The sequence below is a fragment of the Stigmatopora argus genome, chromosome 12 (genome assembly GCF_051989625.1).
Source record: "Stigmatopora argus isolate UIUO_Sarg chromosome 12, RoL_Sarg_1.0, whole genome shotgun sequence".
In the NCBI taxonomy this organism is placed as follows: Eukaryota; Metazoa; Chordata; class Actinopteri; order Syngnathiformes; family Syngnathidae; genus Stigmatopora; species Stigmatopora argus.
The window spans coordinates 17,692,345-17,712,799 of record NC_135398.1 but is presented as its reverse complement, the minus strand read 5'-3'; the positions used below and the strand labels follow the sequence as shown (position 1 = coordinate 17,712,799).

General features: G+C 47.2%; 1 protein-coding gene across 5 annotated transcripts in view; it reads left to right on the top strand.

Moving 5' to 3' along the window:
* The window catches only part of LOC144085322 (MAGUK p55 subfamily member 7-like), a 161,334-nt gene that overhangs the window by 25,653 nt on the left and 115,226 nt on the right, over positions 1-20,455 (top strand). For 3 of the 5 annotated variants that reach the window (XM_077614448.1, XM_077614445.1, XM_077614447.1), the window contains exon 3: positions 2,477-2,554. The exons of the other annotated variants lie outside the window; for them this stretch is intronic. In XM_077614448.1, the coding sequence (XP_077470574.1) occupies positions 2,477-2,554 (78 nt within the window). The remainder of the gene's footprint in view (positions 1-2,476; positions 2,555-20,455) is intronic. 5 annotated transcript variants of the gene reach the window in all.

Sequence of the window (20,455 nt, the reverse complement as noted above, 5' to 3'; positions counted from 1 at the left end):
ACAGACAACCATTCACACTTTTACTCATACCTAGGGGCAATTTAGAGTGTACAACCAGCCTACCATGCATGTTTTTGGAATGTGGGAGGAAACCCACACAGGGCGTGTTGTGTTTGTCTTTCATTTCCCACATGGCATTCAACCAGGGCAGAACATGGAAACTTCACACAGGTCAATCGACCTGGATTTGAATCCAGGACCAAAGAACTGTCAGACCGGTGCGCTAACCACTCACTCACCGAGCCACCGTACCTAAATATATTGAGTGATAATATCAACAAGATAAATGATTAATCTGAGTTGATAACAGTGGCTTAAATAATAACCTGAATGAAGCAAGTTTTAAATAATTTTAATTGTTTTTTATATTACCTCTGTATTTTCCCCGTTTTTCTTCCTCTTCTCTTTGTCTCAGAACTAAGACTTTCTTTTTCTTGCGGCAATCTGAATAAAACACAATGCCACTCTTCTATGTTTTTTCCTCCACTTGTTTGTCCAGACCAAGCCTGCATGATTCTCTAATGTCCACAACTACAAATAACTTTTTTTGGTATCATTTTGCTGTGTAATTCAGTGAGTGACAGGTGTCCAGCAAATCCTAGGATACAATGCAATTATGCCACGCAGCCAATCAAGGCATTGACAATATACTTTCTCATGTACAATTTGGCGGAGGTAAGTGATGCTATTGCTAACACTGCTAAATGAATGTGATACGTTGACTCCCCAAACCAAAGTAAAAAGGAACTGCGCTTCTTTTAAGTTGGAATGGCTTTCAGTGTGTAAAATATCAGAACACATGGTGAAACTGGGTGAGATCTTTTCGTTTTCAAGTGAGAATGGTCTGCTCTGCAAAACATGCAGAGAAGCTAATATGGACTAAATGGAACCTAGACTACCTCAAGCAACACATTCAGTGGAAATATAATTTGAATGAGAAGGAGAGAAGTAAAAAATAAGGTACAATTTAAGTCAGATTTGTGCATATCCTAGTGCCATTTATTAATTTGGTTTATTTATGGATATTAATCATTAAATTCTATTATGATTAGATCATTTATAGGTAGTAGAAATGCACCTGTTGATGTCGGGTGTGATACTGGTGTGTGGCCATAGCGAGCACTTCTTATGTTGCTTACAGTGGGCTAAGTGAGGTTGTCTGTATGCCCAAACATATTAAAAATTAGAAGGAACATTGGCATCAGTGCAGCTTGCACTACAGACTGTAGAAGAAAGCTATTTTTTTGTATGTGCTGCAATGAACAGCTTCTTCTATTCGCAAATTCTTTTATTCTCTTAAGTGGACAGAAGAAAGTACAAACTTGATTCCAAGACATTAACACAAAGTGAAAACCAGACATAGAACAATAAGACAAATTAAAACACACATGGACAGAAAATTTGGCCAATACAGACCAGTCTGAGCCACCTCGCCTTCCACCCTTCAGTGGCTTCCGGGTCTCAGAGAGGGCCCCTTCAGTGGCTTTCGGGTTGCCGAGAGAGATCTGCTGTCAAGGCACGTCCACTTTTAAGACTATATGCAAATGAACAAGTGGGTGTAACTCAAGTCATGTCCTGTCCCAAGGAGATGAGTTGAGAACAATAAGGTGTGAACTCCCCTTGCTCATCACAATAGCCAGGAACAGAGCAACCATTCTGTCTCCTTTTGGGCCTCGCTGCTTGGGTAACTGAATTAGTTATGTAAAAGGATAAATTCCACAGACGTTCTGTCTCCAAACCAAAAGATAGCCAGAAGCTACATATAGATACACATTATTTTAAAGCAATGAAAGAATACATGTGATTATAAGAAATATTTCTCTTCAAGACCCACTTAGTTTGAATGTCGGTCAAATTGTTTTATATTCTCTCTTTACGTTTTCAGAGCTTTGGGACGCTTGAAAAGTGGCTAGCAAACGGTGTTTTTGCTTGAACTAGTAATGTTGTTTAAATCTTGTCATTCGACTTGAAATGAGGAAGAAGAAAAAAATTGTATTTCTTGTGCAACATGAAATACATATTGAATTGTGCTTCCCATCCCCTCATGCCATCTTACACACCCATTCTTTCTTTAGCTGTCGTCATGCCTCCCCCCGCTTTTATCTGACCTCTTCCTGTTGTTTGGTATTCCATCCCCATAGATTATTCAAATCATGATAACATGCTTTTTTGCATTAGGGAGCATATATGTATATTACATTGTTTTTGTATCACTATTCCCTCAGAACTTTACTGTCATGCTCCATTATTTCAAGAGAAAAACACAATATGTACAAAACCATAATGGAAGTACACTGGACTCCTATGAGGCACATTAAAACTGTTCTAGCCAATAAAGACAGATTTACCATCTTTTGTCTAAGACGTGAACAAGTTAGGTTGAAAAAATATATAAATTCACAAGGAATAGCAATGTTGCACTAGATTACCTTTTAATGCATGGTGAATTTGATAATTCATGTATATGATTTTACAGATCCATGAACAACTAAGACATTTTGTGAGGCGAACACCTGCACCTGTTCAAGATCGTGCAACCAGTCTTGCCTCACTTGTAAGCAACTCTTCCAAAACAATTTTTGCAGACTGTCATACTTAATCTATATGAATGCACACACAATGGGAAAGATTTGTCATGGTTTAAATAGTTTGTTCCTCTGAAGCTGTTAGAGTCACACAGAAGCAATGACTGGGGTGCAAGCAGTTCAAATGAAATTGTATCCCTGAACTCTATGAATTGTGTCTAGAAGCAGATACATCATTTTTAATCTGTATCTGCATCGTATACAGTTGTGGTCAAAAGTTTACATACACTTGTGAAGAACATAATGTCATGGCTCTCTTGAGTTTCCAGTTATTTCTACAACTCTGATTTTTCTCTGATAGAGTGATAGTAACAGATATTTCTTTGTGACAAAAAACATTAATGAAGTTTGGTTCTTTTATGACTTTATTATGGGTTAACAGAAAAAGTGATCAAATCTGCTGGGTCGAAAATATACATTTCTGAAGAAAGGGAATGGTTGCATTTTCTTGTTTTTGGAAAAAAGCTTTGGTGTGAATTGCTGGGATCGGACGAACTTAACCTACTGCTTTATTGTTTGCAGAGAACGCACATTGCACAATAGCACCTTGGCAACTTTTCTAGTGAAGTCTCTTGAGTTTGTGTAGCAGCATCAGGGCTTCGGAGGTCATCTGTCCAGTTTGAACAGATGTCACCTCTGTCCATGGTGCTGACTGGCCAGTAAAACAATGATTTAGGGAAGCAATAATTCGGTCTATTTCCTATGTAATGCTGATTAATGAATGTTGTTTAATGTCGGCTTTTCTCCAATGAACGTAGTTTCCTATTCAAAGAACAATAAATGAACAAACCAATGGTGATAAACACATGGCCTTCATGTTGTAGTAGCACCTCTGGTCAGTTTGTTGTGCTGTCCATTGAAGAATCTGCCAGTATTGAATAGACAAAATTCCACAGAAAAGCTTAGACAGTGTGTGAGGTTAACTCATATTCTGCCATTGACGGCAATAGGCGTCCAATCCATTTTCATTGGGCGATTGGCAGTTAAAGAGCCCATTCATTCACTGCGCTTGTCAACAGTACATTTCAACCAGAGGTTCCCTTTAAATAGATTGGTCGTCTGGCAACTGCATTTGAATTGCAATTGAGTTTGAGTTAGATTTATTGGATAAAGGGACTATACAAATTAATGAACATATACATGTAAATATGTAAGATTATAGCCACAGGTTAATTCCCTTTGTGAAATTAGTTGCCCACCCCTGCCTTAATATTAAACCTCTTTTTAAAGTACATTCTTAGAGCACAAATTTTTTGAGAAGGAGCGAATCCGGCGACAAATTGTCCGTTCGACGAAATTTCCGGCGACAAATTGTCCGTCGACGAAACGTCCATTCGACGAAACGTCCGTTCGACGAACTGTCCGTCGACCAAACGTACATTCGACAAAACGTCCGGGGACGAAGTGTCCGTCGACCAAGTGTCCGTCGACGAAACCCCAAAATGCCTTTCCTATATCTGCATTCTCACCCTCTTGCTACTGTGACAATGAAATTTCCCGAATACGAGATGAATAAAGTTATCCAATCCAATCCAAGAATGATGCTAATCCGATGGGTTGAGATCAGTTTTGTATGAAGGATGCTCCAAAACCTCCAAATAAAAATGTTGAATTTGAATGGTGTGGGCAGCAGTTTGTGGATGAGCGTTGTCATGCAACAAAAGAAGACCTTTCCAACAATAGACCCTGGTGTTTTTTGCAAACCATATCACTTTCAACTGTTCAATCCACTGGTAAACACTGTGTGAAGGTAAAACGATCCGAGGAGCTATTATGTCGGTGGCCTTGTGCCCATGGTAGGGTCACCCATGGCAACCTGGTCCAAAGTCCATCTTCCCTCGCCTGGATGTGGGTCACAGGGGCTGCATTCTGGAGCCAGCCCTGGAGGTAGGGCATGATGAGGAGTGCCTGGTGCCCATTAGACCAGGCCAGGGACAGCCCAAAGAGATAATGTTAGGGCCAAGGAGATCAGGTAGGAAGCGAAATGATGGCTCCCTGGCTGTCCTTGTATGGGAAGAGCCCAAACTAGTGCGTGAGGTTGTGAAGTACTGGCTTGATATCGTCGGGCTCACCTCTACACACAGCTCGGGCTTTGGTACCACTTGTCTTGAGGGGGCTTGGACACTTCCACTCTGGAATCATCCATGGTGAGAGGCGATGAACAGGTGTGGGCATACTCATTGGCCCTTGGCCCAGCCCATAGCGTGCACATTGTGGTTCACCTCAGTAGATGAGAGAGTAGCATCACTCCACCTTCTGATGATGTGATGGTTCCTGACTGAGCACCAAACAGCAGCTCAGAGTACTCACACTATTCAGAGTCCTTGGAAGGTATGCTGGAGAGCGCTCCTTCTTGGGAGTTTGCCCAACCAGTCTACTTGTGCTTTGTGGACCTGGAGAAGGGATCTGAGGATCTTGTGGAGGGTACTCCATATGGGCTTCCAGAACCTCTGGTATGCAGGGTCCGGTCCCTTTATGACCGGTGTCAGAGTCTTGTCCGCGTAGCCGGCAGTAAGTCAGATCTGTTTCCAGTGATCAATAGACTACGCCAAGGCTGCCCTATGTGACCGATTCTGTCCATAACTTTTATGGACAGAATATCTAGAATCTAGATGCAGCTCTATCATTGAGGGGGTCCAGTTTGATGACCTCAGTATTTCATCTTTCCTTTGTGCAGATGATGTGGTGCTGTTGGCTTTATCAAGCAGTGATTTTCAACTCTCACTGGAACGATTTGCCACCGAGTGTGAAGTGGTCGGGATGAGAATCATGGTTCTTGTTCAGAAAAAGGTGGCATGCCCTATCCGGTTCGGTAATGAGGTAATTCCCCAAGTGAAGGAGTTTAACTATCTCAGGGTCTTGTTTATGAGTAAGGAAAGAACAGACCGATAGATCGACATGCGGATCAGTGCAGTGTCTGCAGTGATGCGGACTCTGCATCAGTCCGTCATGGTGAAGAAGGAGCTGAGCCTAAAGGTGAAGCTTGCTATTTACTGGTTGATCTACATTCCTACCTTCATCTATGGTCACACGCTGTGAAGTGAGTTTCCTCTACAGGATGTCCATTCTCCTAAGAGAGAAGGTGAGAAGCTCGGTCATCCTGGATGGGCTCAGAATAGAGCAACTTCTCCACATTGACAGGAGCCAGATGGATTGCCTAATTGTCTAATTAGGATGCCTCCTGGATGCCTCTCGGGCGAGGTGTTCTGGGCACCTACATCAAAATCAAAGGTTAATATAAACCAACCGACCCAAAGTCAAAATGCCTGAATTCTGTGTTTTTTTGGATGGTCATATGTACAGTAATATCCGAAGAATTCAGTTTTTTTTTAATCAGTCAAAACATGATTGACTGTGACAAAATATGTTTTACATCATAAATGTTACCCGTGTTTACAGACAATGAACTTAAAGAGGTTTCGATGTCACTTCTAGTCGAGGTTTTCCTTTCTTGTTCTTTACAGCCCAGAAGTTACTCAGCATTTGAGAACAAAGGACAATGTGCAGGACCGCTCTATTATTTTTGCCTTTACACATCCGAGGAAGATCTACAATAGCTCTGCATTGTAATACTGTTACATGACCATAGATGAGGTTAGATCTAACAGTAAATATAACCTCCTGGCTAAGCTCCCTCACCATGACGGACCAATGCAGAGTCCACATTACTGCAAATGGTGCTCCGGCCTGTCCATCATCTGCGCCAGTCTTGCCTCACCCCTGAACAAGACCCTTCGGAAAAAAACTTCAACGGGCTCGTGTTGACCGGCTTGACCTGGGAAGGGGGAGTCGGTGTGGAGGACTGTTGGGACCTTGAGGCGCACGGCGCATGGGTTTACAATCCGTTCAACCTCGTAGGAGCCGGTAAAGTGGGGGGACGTAGGCATGTGCGGGGGCGCGACGGAGATTGGCCTGTCTTTGGAAGACCATTGTAGCGCAGCCCAGGCTTGTTCCCAGATAGGTGTGCTTGAATGGACGGCACAGGAATATTTGCCTCCAGAGAAGGAAATAAGGGAGGTTGATAACCGAGGGAACACTCAAACGTGGACAAGTTGGAAGAGGAATTAGGGTGTGAATTGAGTGTGCTCAACCCAGGGCAGCTGGTCGCTCCAGGTGGTAGCGTGGGCATGGGTGGTGCAGCGAAGTGCTGCTTCCAGCTGCTGGTTAGTGCGTTCACACTGACCATTAGTCTGTGGATGATAGCCAGAGTAGAGGCTCACTGCAATGTCAAGAGCTGAACAGAAGGTGGACTAGACATGAAAGGTGAATTGGGAACCCCACTCAGAGACGATGTCGGCAGGAAGTCCATGCAGATGGAACACGTGTGGCACAAGTAAATTGGCGGTCTCTTGGGCTGAGGGCAGTTTGAGGTGGGTGACAAAATGTGCAGCCTTGGAAAAACGGTCAACTATAGTTAAGATAACGGTGTTGCCGAGACAAGGACTCGGCAGTGGACGGAGTAGACCCTAACTTGGCTTGGTGGAGGACTTGCTGCAGGCGCAAACGTAGCAGGTAGACATGAAAGAGCACACATTATCCCTCATTGTTGGCCACCAAAAGCATTGGCTTAACACGGCCAGTGTGTGAGTAACTCCTGGGTGGCAGGTCCCCTTCAAGCACCCTGGATCGAACCGAGGTTGGGACATAAAGGTTCTTTTGTGTACCTTCTCTGGGGTCAGGTTCCATATCCTGGGCCCCCGGGACCTCAGCCACAAGCTCAGTACTCAGAGCTGCCACTAATCAGAAGGGTGGTAAGATGGTTGTGGGCTCCTCCACAGAATCCGAGGGTTGCAAAATGTGTGATAATGCATCAGGCTTCCCGTTCCTGGACCCTGGGATGTAGGACAATGTAAAATCAAACCTACTGTAAAACAAGGCCCGCCTGGCTTGACGAGGGTTCAGTCTCGAGGCTGACGTTATATATTATATTTTTTTATGGTCGTTCCAAACAACAAATGGGTGAATCACCCCTTCTAGGTGATACCGCCACACCTCTAGGGCAAGCTTCAACGGGAGCAATTTGCAGTTCCCAATGCCGTAATTGTAACTTTGTGGACCTGCAGAAGGGTTTCAACCATGTGCCCCAGGGATTGTGGGGGGTACGAGGGGTATGAGGTTCCGGAACCCCTGATACGCGGGCGCTGGTCAATTTATGACAGGTGTCAGAGTCTGGTACGCGTACCGGCAGTAAGTCGGTCTCGTTTTCAGTGGGGATTGGACTCCACCAGGGCTGCCCTATGTCACGATTCTGTTCATAAATTTTATGGCTAGAATATCTAGGCGCAGCAGTGGCATTGAAGGGGTCCGGTTTGGTGGCCTTAGTATTTCATCCTTGCTTTTTGCAGATGATGTGCTTCTGTTGGATTCAGCAGGCTGTGACCTCCTACTCTCGCTGGAGAGATTCGCAACCGAGTGTGATGTGGTCGGGATGAGAATCAGCACCTCCAAATCTGAGACCATGGTCCTCAGTCAGAAAAAAAGGTGAGATGCTCTCAGGGATCAGGTCCTTCCCCAGGTGGAGGAGTTGGGGTCTTGTTCATGAGTGAGGGAAGAATGAAGCAGGAGATCGACAGGCGGATCGGTGCGGCGTCTGCAGTGATGTGTACTCTGCACCGGTCCGTTGTGGTGAGGAAGGAGATGAGCCAAAATAGACTCTATTTACTGGTCGATCTACGTTCTCAACCTCATCAATGGACACGAGCTGTGGGTTGTGACTGAAAGAACGAGATCCCGGGTACATTAGGCTGAAATGAGTTTCCTCCACAGGTTGTCCAGACACTCCCTTAGAGATAAGGTGAGAAATTTGGTCATCCGGAGGGGCTTGGAGAAGAGCCGCTGCTCCTCCGGATCGAGAGGAGCCAGATGAGTTGGCTCGGGCATCTGATCAGGATTCCCCTGGACGCCGGGAGGTGTCAACCCCCACCTCTGAGGCATCCACCTCCACAATGAACTGGTAGGTCAGATTCAAGATGTGAGAGCACGGGGGCTGAGGTAAAACGGGCCTTAAGATCCCTGAAAGAGGCTTCTGCTGCCTCTGACCAATAAAACAAGACTTTGTTGACATGAGTACTGTGAGGGAGGCGGCAAGGGTCCATCCGTAGCTCCCCCTCGGCCACGACGATCCCTAGGAAGGTGGTCTGTCGAATATGAAATTCGCATTTCTCTGCCTTCACTTAAAGGCGGTTCTCCAAAAGGTGTTGCAGCACCTTTCACACTGCTGCTTGTGCTCTGTGGTGGTGCATAAAAAACTAAAATGTCATCCGGATAAACAAAAATTAACTGATTCATCATGTCTTGAATGACATCATTGATAAGCGCCTGGAAAATGCTGGTGCATTGCATAGACCAAAGGGCATCACTAGATACTCGAAATGGCCCAAGGGGGTGGTGAAGGTCGTCTTCCCCTCATGCCCCTCCCGAATGCGGACTAGATGGTAGGTGTTGCGGAGGTCCAACTTGGTGAAAATGTGGGCCCTGTGAAGCGGAGCAAAAGCTAAATCAATGAGAGGCAAGGTACCTCTAATAGACGTTGATGTCGTTGGGGCCCCGTTAGTCAATGCAGGCCCGCAGTGAGCCATCCTTCTTCAGAAATCTGCCCCGATCGGGGGAGGAGAATGAGGCCTACTGCTAGTGCGTCAGAAATGTACTGTATTTACTCACAGATAAGCTGCCCGTACATATAAGCCGCACCCTTAAAATTGCCTTAAAAGTTTTGAATTATATTCCTGATTTTAATAGGGAGTACAAATGTGTTACTTTCAAGGGAAAATTTGATTGGATTGGATAACTTTATTCATCCCGTATTCGGGAAATTTCGTTGTCACAGTAGCAAGACGGTGAGGATGCAGGAATAAAAAAAGCATTTTAGACATAAATAGATAGGTAATAAGTAAGTTAATGAATAAATGTATAAATAAATAAGCATGTTGCTTAGCACATATATACACATAAATGTACATGCATGCATACGGTAGGTCTTAACACTCAGCCATTTTTTTGTTAAAGAGCCTGACAGCTGATGGGAGGAAGGATCTGCGGAAGCGCTCCTTCCTGCAATGAGGGTGCCGCAGTCTATTGCTAAAGGAGCTTCGGAGGGACTCCACAGATTCATGCAGGGGGTGGGAGGTGCTGTCCATGATGGACATCATCCTGGTCAGCATTCTCCGCTCTCACACTTCCTCCACAGAGTCCAGAGGACAGCCCAGAACAGAGCTGGCCCTCCTGACCAGCTTATTCAGCCTGTTCCTGTCCCTCTCCGTGCTCCCGCATCCCCAACTAAGCACTGCATAAAACACTGTACATGCCACCACAGTGTCGTAGAAAGTCCTCAGTAGTGTCCTGCACACTCCGGACCGTAGACTCCTCAGTAGATAGAGGCGGCTCTGGCCCCTTTTGTACAGAGCATCTATGTTTGTGGACCAGTCTAGTTTGTTGTTGAGGTGAACACCCAGGTACTTAAAATTCTCAACGATTTCAATGTCTGTACCCTGGATGTTCACCTGAGTGGTCTGTTGAGGATTCCTCCGAAAATCGATGACCATTTCCTTTGTCTTACTGGTGTTGATGGAGAGGTGGTTTTGCCTACACAAGTCAACAAAGGCTGTGATGACTCCCCTGTACTCCAGGTCGTTCCCGTCCGTCACTCGTCCAACAATAGCGAAATCTTAAGACAAATAATTGCAAGTGGTATTTCTGAGATACTGTATGAATCAAAAGCACATTAATAGGGTCAATATCCAAAGAAAGTTAATATGCCTGTCTTTTTTAATGCAAAATATAAAATTATTCAATTTAAAAAAAAATAAGTCTATCTTGATGAAAACCTGATTCTTTTTAACGACAGAAATGACAATTTTCTTATTAAAAGTTTCAGATGTTGTGGCAACCATATTGTCAAAACACCTCGATTCTTTCGATTGTTGTGTAATTTTGTTCCATTTTATTTCTGGTTGGAAAGTCACAGACAGACAGAGACAGACACAGACAGACACAGACAGACACAGACAGACACAGACAGACACAGACAGACACAGACAGACACAGACAGACACAGACAGACACAGACAGACACAGACAGACACAGACAGACACAGACAGACACAGACAGACACAGACAGACACAGACAGACACAGACAGACACAGACAGACACAGACAGACACAGACAGACACAGACAGACACAGACAGACACAGACAGACACAGACAGACACAGACAGACACAGACAGACACAGACAGACACAGACAGACACAGACAGACACAGACAGACACAGACAGACACAGACAGACACAGACAGACACAGACAGACACAGACAGACACAGACAGACACAGACAGACACAGACAGACACAGACAGACACAGACAGACACAGACAGACACAGACAGACACAGACAGACACAGACAGACACAGACAGACACAGACAGACACAGACAGACACAGACAGACACAGACAGACACAGACAGACACAGACAGACACAGACAGACACAGACAGACACAGACAGACACAGACAGACACAGACAGACACAGACAGACACAGACAGACACAGACAGACACAGACAGACACAGACAGACACAGACAGACACAGACAGACACAGACAGACACAGACAGACACAGACAGACACAGACAGACACAGACAGACACAGACAGACACAGACAGACACAGACAGACACAGACAGACACAGACAGACACAGACAGACACAGACAGACACAGACAGACACAGACAGACACAGACAGACACAGACAGACACAGACAGACACAGACAGACACAGACAGACACAGACAGACACAGACAGACACAGACAGACACAGACAGACACAGACAGACACAGACAGACACAGACAGACACAGACAGACACAGACAGACACAGACAGACACAGACAGACACAGACAGACACAGACAGACACAGACAGACACAGACAGACACAGACAGACACAGACAGACACAGACAGACACAGACAGACACAGACAGACACAGACAGACACAGACAGACACAGACAGACACAGACAGACACAGACAGACACAGACAGACACAGACAGACACAGACAGACACAGACAGACACAGACAGACACAGACAGACACAGACAGACACAGACAGACACAGACAGACACAGACAGACACAGACAGACACAGACAGACACAGACAGACACAGACAGACACAGACAGACACAGACAGACACAGACAGACACAGACAGACACAGACAGACACAGACAGACACAGACAGACACAGACAGACACAGACAGACACAGACAGACACAGACAGACACAGACAGACACAGACAGACACAGACAGACACAGACAGACACAGACAGACACAGACAGACACAGACAGACACAGACAGACACAGACAGACACAGACAGACACAGACAGACACAGACAGACACAGACAGACACAGACAGACACAGACAGACACAGACAGACACAGACAGACACAGACAGACACAGACAGACACAGACAGACACAGACAGACACAGACAGACACAGACAGACACAGACAGACACAGACAGACACAGACAGACACAGACAGACACAGACAGACACAGACAGACACAGACAGACACAGACAGACACAGACAGACACAGACAGACACAGACAGACACAGACAGACACAGACAGACACAGACAGACACAGACAGACACAGACAGACACAGACAGACACAGACAGACACAGACAGACACAGACAGACACAGACAGACACAGACAGACACAGACAGACACAGACAGACACAGACAGACACAGACAGACACAGACAGACACAGACAGACACAGACAGACACAGACAGACACAGACAGACACAGACAGACACAGACAGACACAGACAGACACAGACAGACACAGACAGACACAGACAGACACAGACAGACACAGACAGACACAGACAGACACAGACAGACACAGACAGACACAGACAGACACAGACAGACACAGACAGACACAGACAGACACAGACAGACACAGACAGACACAGACAGACACAGACAGACACAGACAGACACAGACAGACACAGACAGACACAGACAGACACAGACAGACACAGACAGACACAGACAGACACAGACAGACACAGACAGACACAGACAGACACAGACAGACACAGACAGACACAGACAGACACAGACAGACACAGACAGACACAGACAGACACAGACAGACACAGACAGACACAGACAGACACAGACAGACACAGACAGACACAGACAGACACAGACAGACACAGACAGACACAGACAGACACAGACAGACACAGACAGACACAGACAGACACAGACAGACACAGACAGACACAGACAGACACAGACAGACACAGACAGACACAGACAGACACAGACAGACACAGACAGACACAGACAGACACAGACAGACACAGACAGACACAGACAGACACAGACAGACACAGACAGACACAGACAGACACAGACAGACACAGACAGACACAGACAGACACAGACAGACACAGACAGACACAGACAGACACAGACAGACACAGACAGACACAGACAGACACAGACAGACACAGACAGACACAGACAGACACAGACAGACACAGACAGACACAGACAGACACAGACAGACACAGACAGACACAGACAGACACAGACAGACACAGACAGACACAGACAGACACAGACAGACACAGACAGACACAGACAGACACAGACAGACACAGACAGACACAGACAGACACAGACAGACACAGACAGACACAGACAGACACAGACAGACACAGACAGACACAGACAGACACAGACAGACACAGACAGACACAGACAGACACAGACAGACACAGACAGACACAGACAGACACAGACAGACACAGACAGACACAGACAGACACAGACAGACACAGACAGACACAGACAGACACAGACAGACACAGACAGACACAGACAGACACAGACAGACACAGACAGACACAGACAGACACAGACAGACACAGACAGACACAGACAGACACAGACAGACACAGACAGACACAGACAGACACAGACAGACACAGACAGACACAGACAGACACAGACAGACACAGACAGACACAGACAGACACAGACAGACACAGACAGACACAGACAGACACAGACAGACACAGACAGACACAGACAGACACAGACAGACACAGACAGACACAGACAGACACAGACAGACACAGACAGACACAGACAGACACAGACAGACACAGACAGACACAGACAGACACAGACAGACACAGACAGACACAGACAGACACAGACAGACACAGACAGACACAGACAGACACAGACAGACACAGACAGACACAGACAGACACAGACAGACACAGACAGACACAGACAGACACAGACAGACACAGACAGACACAGACAGACACAGACAGACACAGACAGACACAGACAGACACAGACAGACACAGACAGACACAGACAGACACAGACAGACACAGACAGACACAGACAGACACAGACAGACACAGACAGACACAGACAGACACAGACAGACACAGACAGACACAGACAGACACAGACAGACACAGACAGACACAGACAGACACAGACAGACACAGACAGACACAGACAGACACAGACAGACACAGACAGACACAGACAGACACAGACAGACACAGACAGACACAGACAGACACAGACAGACACAGACAGACACAGACAGACACAGACAGACACAGACAGACACAGACAGACACAGACAGACACAGACAGACACAGACAGACACAGACAGACACAGACAGACACAGACAGACACAGACAGACACAGACAGACACAGACAGACACAGACAGACACAGACAGACACAGACAGACACAGACAGACACAGACAGACACAGACAGACACAGACAGACACAGACAGACACAGACAGACACAGACAGACACAGACAGACACAGACAGACACAGACAGACACAGACAGACACAGACAGACACAGACAGACACAGACAGACACAGACAGACACAGACAGACACAGACAGACACAGACAGACACAGACAGACACAGACAGACACAGACAGACACAGACAGACACAGACAGACACAGACAGACACAGACAGACACAGACAGACACAGACAGACACAGACAGACACAGACAGACACAGACAGACACAGACAGACACAGACAGACACAGACAGACACAGACAGACACAGACAGACACAGACAGACACAGACAGACACAGACAGACACAGACAGACACAGACAGACACAGACAGACACAGACAGACACAGACAGACACAGACAGACACAGACAGACACAGACAGACACAGACAGACACAGACAGACACAGACAGACACAGACAGACACAGACAGACACAGACAGACACAGACAGACACAGACAGACACAGACAGACACAGACAGACACAGACAGACACAGACAGACACAGACAGACACAGACAGACACAGACAGACACAGACAGACACAGACAGACACAGACAGACACAGACAGACACAGACAGACACAGACAGACACAGACAGACACAGACAGACACAGACAGACACAGACAGACACAGACAGACACAGACAGACACAGACAGACACAGACAGACACAGACAGACACAGACAGACACAGACAGACACAGACAGACACAGACAGACACAGACAGACACAGACAGACACAGACAGACACAGACAGACACAGACAGACACAGACAGACACAGACAGACACAGACAGACACAGACAGACACAGACAGACACAGACAGACACAGACAGACACAGACAGACACAGACAGACACAGACAGACACAGACAGACACAGACAGACACAGACAGACACAGACAGACACAGACAGACACAGACAGACACAGACAGACACAGACAGACACAGACAGACACAGACAGACACAGACAGACACAGACAGACACAGACAGACACAGACAGACACAGACAGACACAGACAGACACAGACAGACACAGACAGACACAGACAGACACAGACAGACACAGACAGACACAGACAGACACAGACAGACACAGACAGACACAGACAGACACAGACAGACACAGACAGACACAGACAGACACAGACAGACACAGACAGACACAGACAGACACAGACAGACACAGACAGACACAGACAGACACAGACAGACACAGACAGACACAGACAGACACAGACAGACACAGACAGACACAGACAGACACAGACAGACACAGACAGACACAGACAGACACAGACAGACACAGACAGACACAGACAGACACAGACAGACACAGACAGACACAGACAGACACAGACAGACACAGACAGACACAGACAGACACAGACAGACACAGACAGACACAGACAGACACAGACAGACACAGACAGACACAGACAGACACAGACAGACACAGACAGACACAGACAGACACAGACAGACACAGACAGACACAGACAGACACAGACAGACACAGACAGACACAGACAGACACAGACAGACACAGACAGACACAGACAGACACAGACAGACACAGACAGACACAGACAGACACAGACAGACACAGACAGACACAGACAGACACAGACAGACACAGACAGACACAGACAGACACAGACAGACACAGACAGACACAGACAGACACAGACAGACACAGACAGACACAGACAGACACAGACAGACACAGACAGACACAGACAGACACAGACAGACACAGACAGACACAGACAGACACAGACAGACACAGACAGACACAGACAGACACAGACAGACACAGACAGACACAGACAGACACAGACAGACACAGACAGACACAGACAGACACAGACAGACACAGACAGACACAGACAGACACAGACAGACACAGACAGACACAGACAGACACAGACAGACACAGACAGACACAGACAGACACAGACAGACACAGACAGACACAGACAGACACAGACAGACACAGACAGACACAGACAGACACAGACAGACACAGACAGACACAGACAGACACAGACAGACACAGACAGACACAGACAGACACAGACAGACACAGACAGACACAGACAGACACAGACAGACACAGACAGACACAGACAGACACAGACAGACACAGACAGACACAGACAGACACAGACAGACACAGACAGACACAGACAGACACAGACAGACACAGACAGACACAGACAGACACAGACAGACACAGACAGACACAGACAGACACAGACAGACACAGACAGACACAGACAGACACAGACAGACACAGACAGACACAGACAGACACAGACAGACACAGACAGACACAGACAGACACAGACAGACACAGACAGACACAGACAGACACAGACAGACACAGACAGACACAGACAGACACAGACAGACACAGACAGACACAGACAGACACAGACAGACACAGACAGACACAGACAGACACAGACAGACACAGACAGACACAGACAGACACAGACAGACACAGACAGACACAGACAGACACAGACAGACACAGACAGACACAGACAGACACAGACAGACACAGACAGACACAGACAGACACAGACAGACACAGACAGACACAGACAGACACAGACAGACACAGACAGACACAGACAGACACAGACAGACACAGACAGACACAGACAGACACAGACAGACACAGACAGACACAGACAGACACAGACAGACACAGACAGACACAGACAGACACAGACAGACACAGACAGACACAGACAGACACAGACAGACACAGACAGACACAGACAGACACAGACAGACACAGACAGACACAGACAGACACAGACAGACACAGACAGACACAGACAGACACAGACAGACACAGACAGACACAGACAGACACAGACAGACACAGACAGACACAGACAGACACAGACAGACACAGACAGACACAGACAGACACAGACAGACACAGACAGACACAGACAGACACAGACAGACACAGACAGACACAGACAGACACAGACAGACACAGACAGACACAGACAGACACAGACAGACACAGACAGACACAGACAGACACAGACAGACACAGACAGACACAGACAGACACAGACAGACACAGACAGACACAGACAGACACAGACAGACACAGACAGACACAGACAGACACAGACAGACACAGACAGACACAGACAGACACAGACAGACACAGACAGACACAGACAGACACAGACAGACACAGACAGACACAGACAGACACAGACAGACACAGACAGACACAGACAGACACAGACAGACACAGACAGACACAGACAGACACAGACAGACACAGACAGACACAGACAGACACAGACAGACACAGACAGACAGACACAGACAGACACAGACAGACACAGACAGACACAGACAGACACAGACAGACACAGACAGACACAGACAGACACAGACAGACACAGACAGACACAGACAGACACAGACAGACACAGACAGACACAGACAGACACAGACAGACACAGACAGACACAGACAGACACAGACAGACACAGACAGACACAGACAGACACAGACAGACACAGACAGACACAGACAGACACAGACAGACACAGACAGACACAGACAGACACAGACAGACACAGACAGACACAGACAGACACAGACAGACACAGACAGACACAGACAGACACAGACAGACACAGACAGACACAGACAGACACAGACAGACAGACAGACAGACACAGACAGACACAGACAGACACAGAGACAGACACAGACAGACACAGACAGACACAGACAGACACAGACAGACACAGACAGACACAGACAGACACAGACAGACACAGACAGACACAGACAGACACAGACAGACACAGACAGACACAGACAGACACAGACAGACACAGACAGACAGACAGACACAGACAGACACAGACAGACGACAGACAGACAGACAGACAGACACAGACAGACACAGACAGACACAGACAGACACAGACAGACACAGACAGACACAGACAGACACAGACAGACACAGACAGACACAGACAGACACAGACAGACACAGACAGACACAGACAGACACAGACAGACACAGACAGACACAGACAGACACAGACAGACACAGACAGACACAGACAGACACAGACAGACACAGACAGACACAGACAGACACAGACAGACACAGGACAGACACAGACAGACACAGACAGACACAGACAGACACAGACAGACACAGACAGACACAGACAGACACAGACAGACACAGACAGACACAGACAGACACAGACAGACACAGACAGACACAGACAGACACAGACAGACACAGACAGACACAGACAGACACAGACAGACACAGACAGACACAGACAGACACAGACAGACACAGACAGACAGACAGACACAGACAGACACAGACAGACACAGACAGACACAGACAGACACAGACAGACACAGACAGACACAGACAGACACAGACAGACACAGACAGACACAGACAGACACAGACAGACACAGACAGACGACAGACAGACAGACACAGACAGACACAGACAGACACAGACAGACACAGGACAGACACAGACAGACAGGACACAGACAGACAGACACAGACAGACACAGACAGACACAGACAGACACAGACAGACAGACACAGACAGACACAGACAGACACAGACAGACAGACACAGACAGACACAGACAGACACAGACAGACACAGACACAGACAGACACAGACAGACACAGACAGACACAGACAGACAGACACAGACAGACACAGACAGACACAGACAGACACAGACAAGACAGACACAGACAGACACAGACAGACAGACACAGACAGACACAGACAGACACAGACAGACACAGACAGACACAGACAGACACAGACAGACACAGACAGACACAGACAGACACAGACAGACACAGACAGACACAGACAGACACAGACAGACACAGACAGACACAGACAGACACAGACAGACACAGACAGACACAGACAGACACAGACGACACAGACAGACACAGACAGACACAGACAGACACAGACAGACACAGACAGACACAGACAGACACAGACAGACACAGACAGACACAGACAGACACAGACAGACACAGACAGACACAGACAGACACAGACAGACACAGACAGACACAGACAGACACAGACAGACACAGACAGACACAGACAGACACAGACAGACAGACAGACACAGACAGACACAGACAGACACAGACAGACACAGACAGACACAGACAGACACAGACAGACACAGACAGACACAGACAGACACAGACAGACACAGACAGACACAGACAGACACAGACAGACACAGACAGACACAGACAGACACAGACAGACACAGACAGACACAGACAGACACAGACAGACACAGACAGACACAGACAGACACAGACAGACACAGACAGACACAGACAGACACAGACAGACACAGACAGACACAGACAGACACAGACAGACACAGACAGACACAGACAGACACAGACAGACACAGACAGACACAGACAGACACAGACAGACACAGACAGACACAGACAGACACAGACAGACACAGACAGACACAGACAGACACAGACAGACACAGACAGACACAGACAGACACAGACAGACACAGACAGACACAGACAGACACAGACAGACACAGACAGACACAGACAGACACAGACAGACACAGACAGACACAGACAGACACAGACAGACACAGACAGACACAGACAGACACAGACAGACACAGACAGACACAGACAGACACAGACAGACACAGACAGACACAGACAGACACAGACAGACACAGACAGACACAGACAGACACAGACAGACACAGACAGACACAGACAGACACAGACAGACACAGACAGACACAGACAGACACAGACAGACACAGACAGACACAGACAGACACAGACAGACACAGACAGACACAGACAGACACAGACAGACACAGACAGACACAG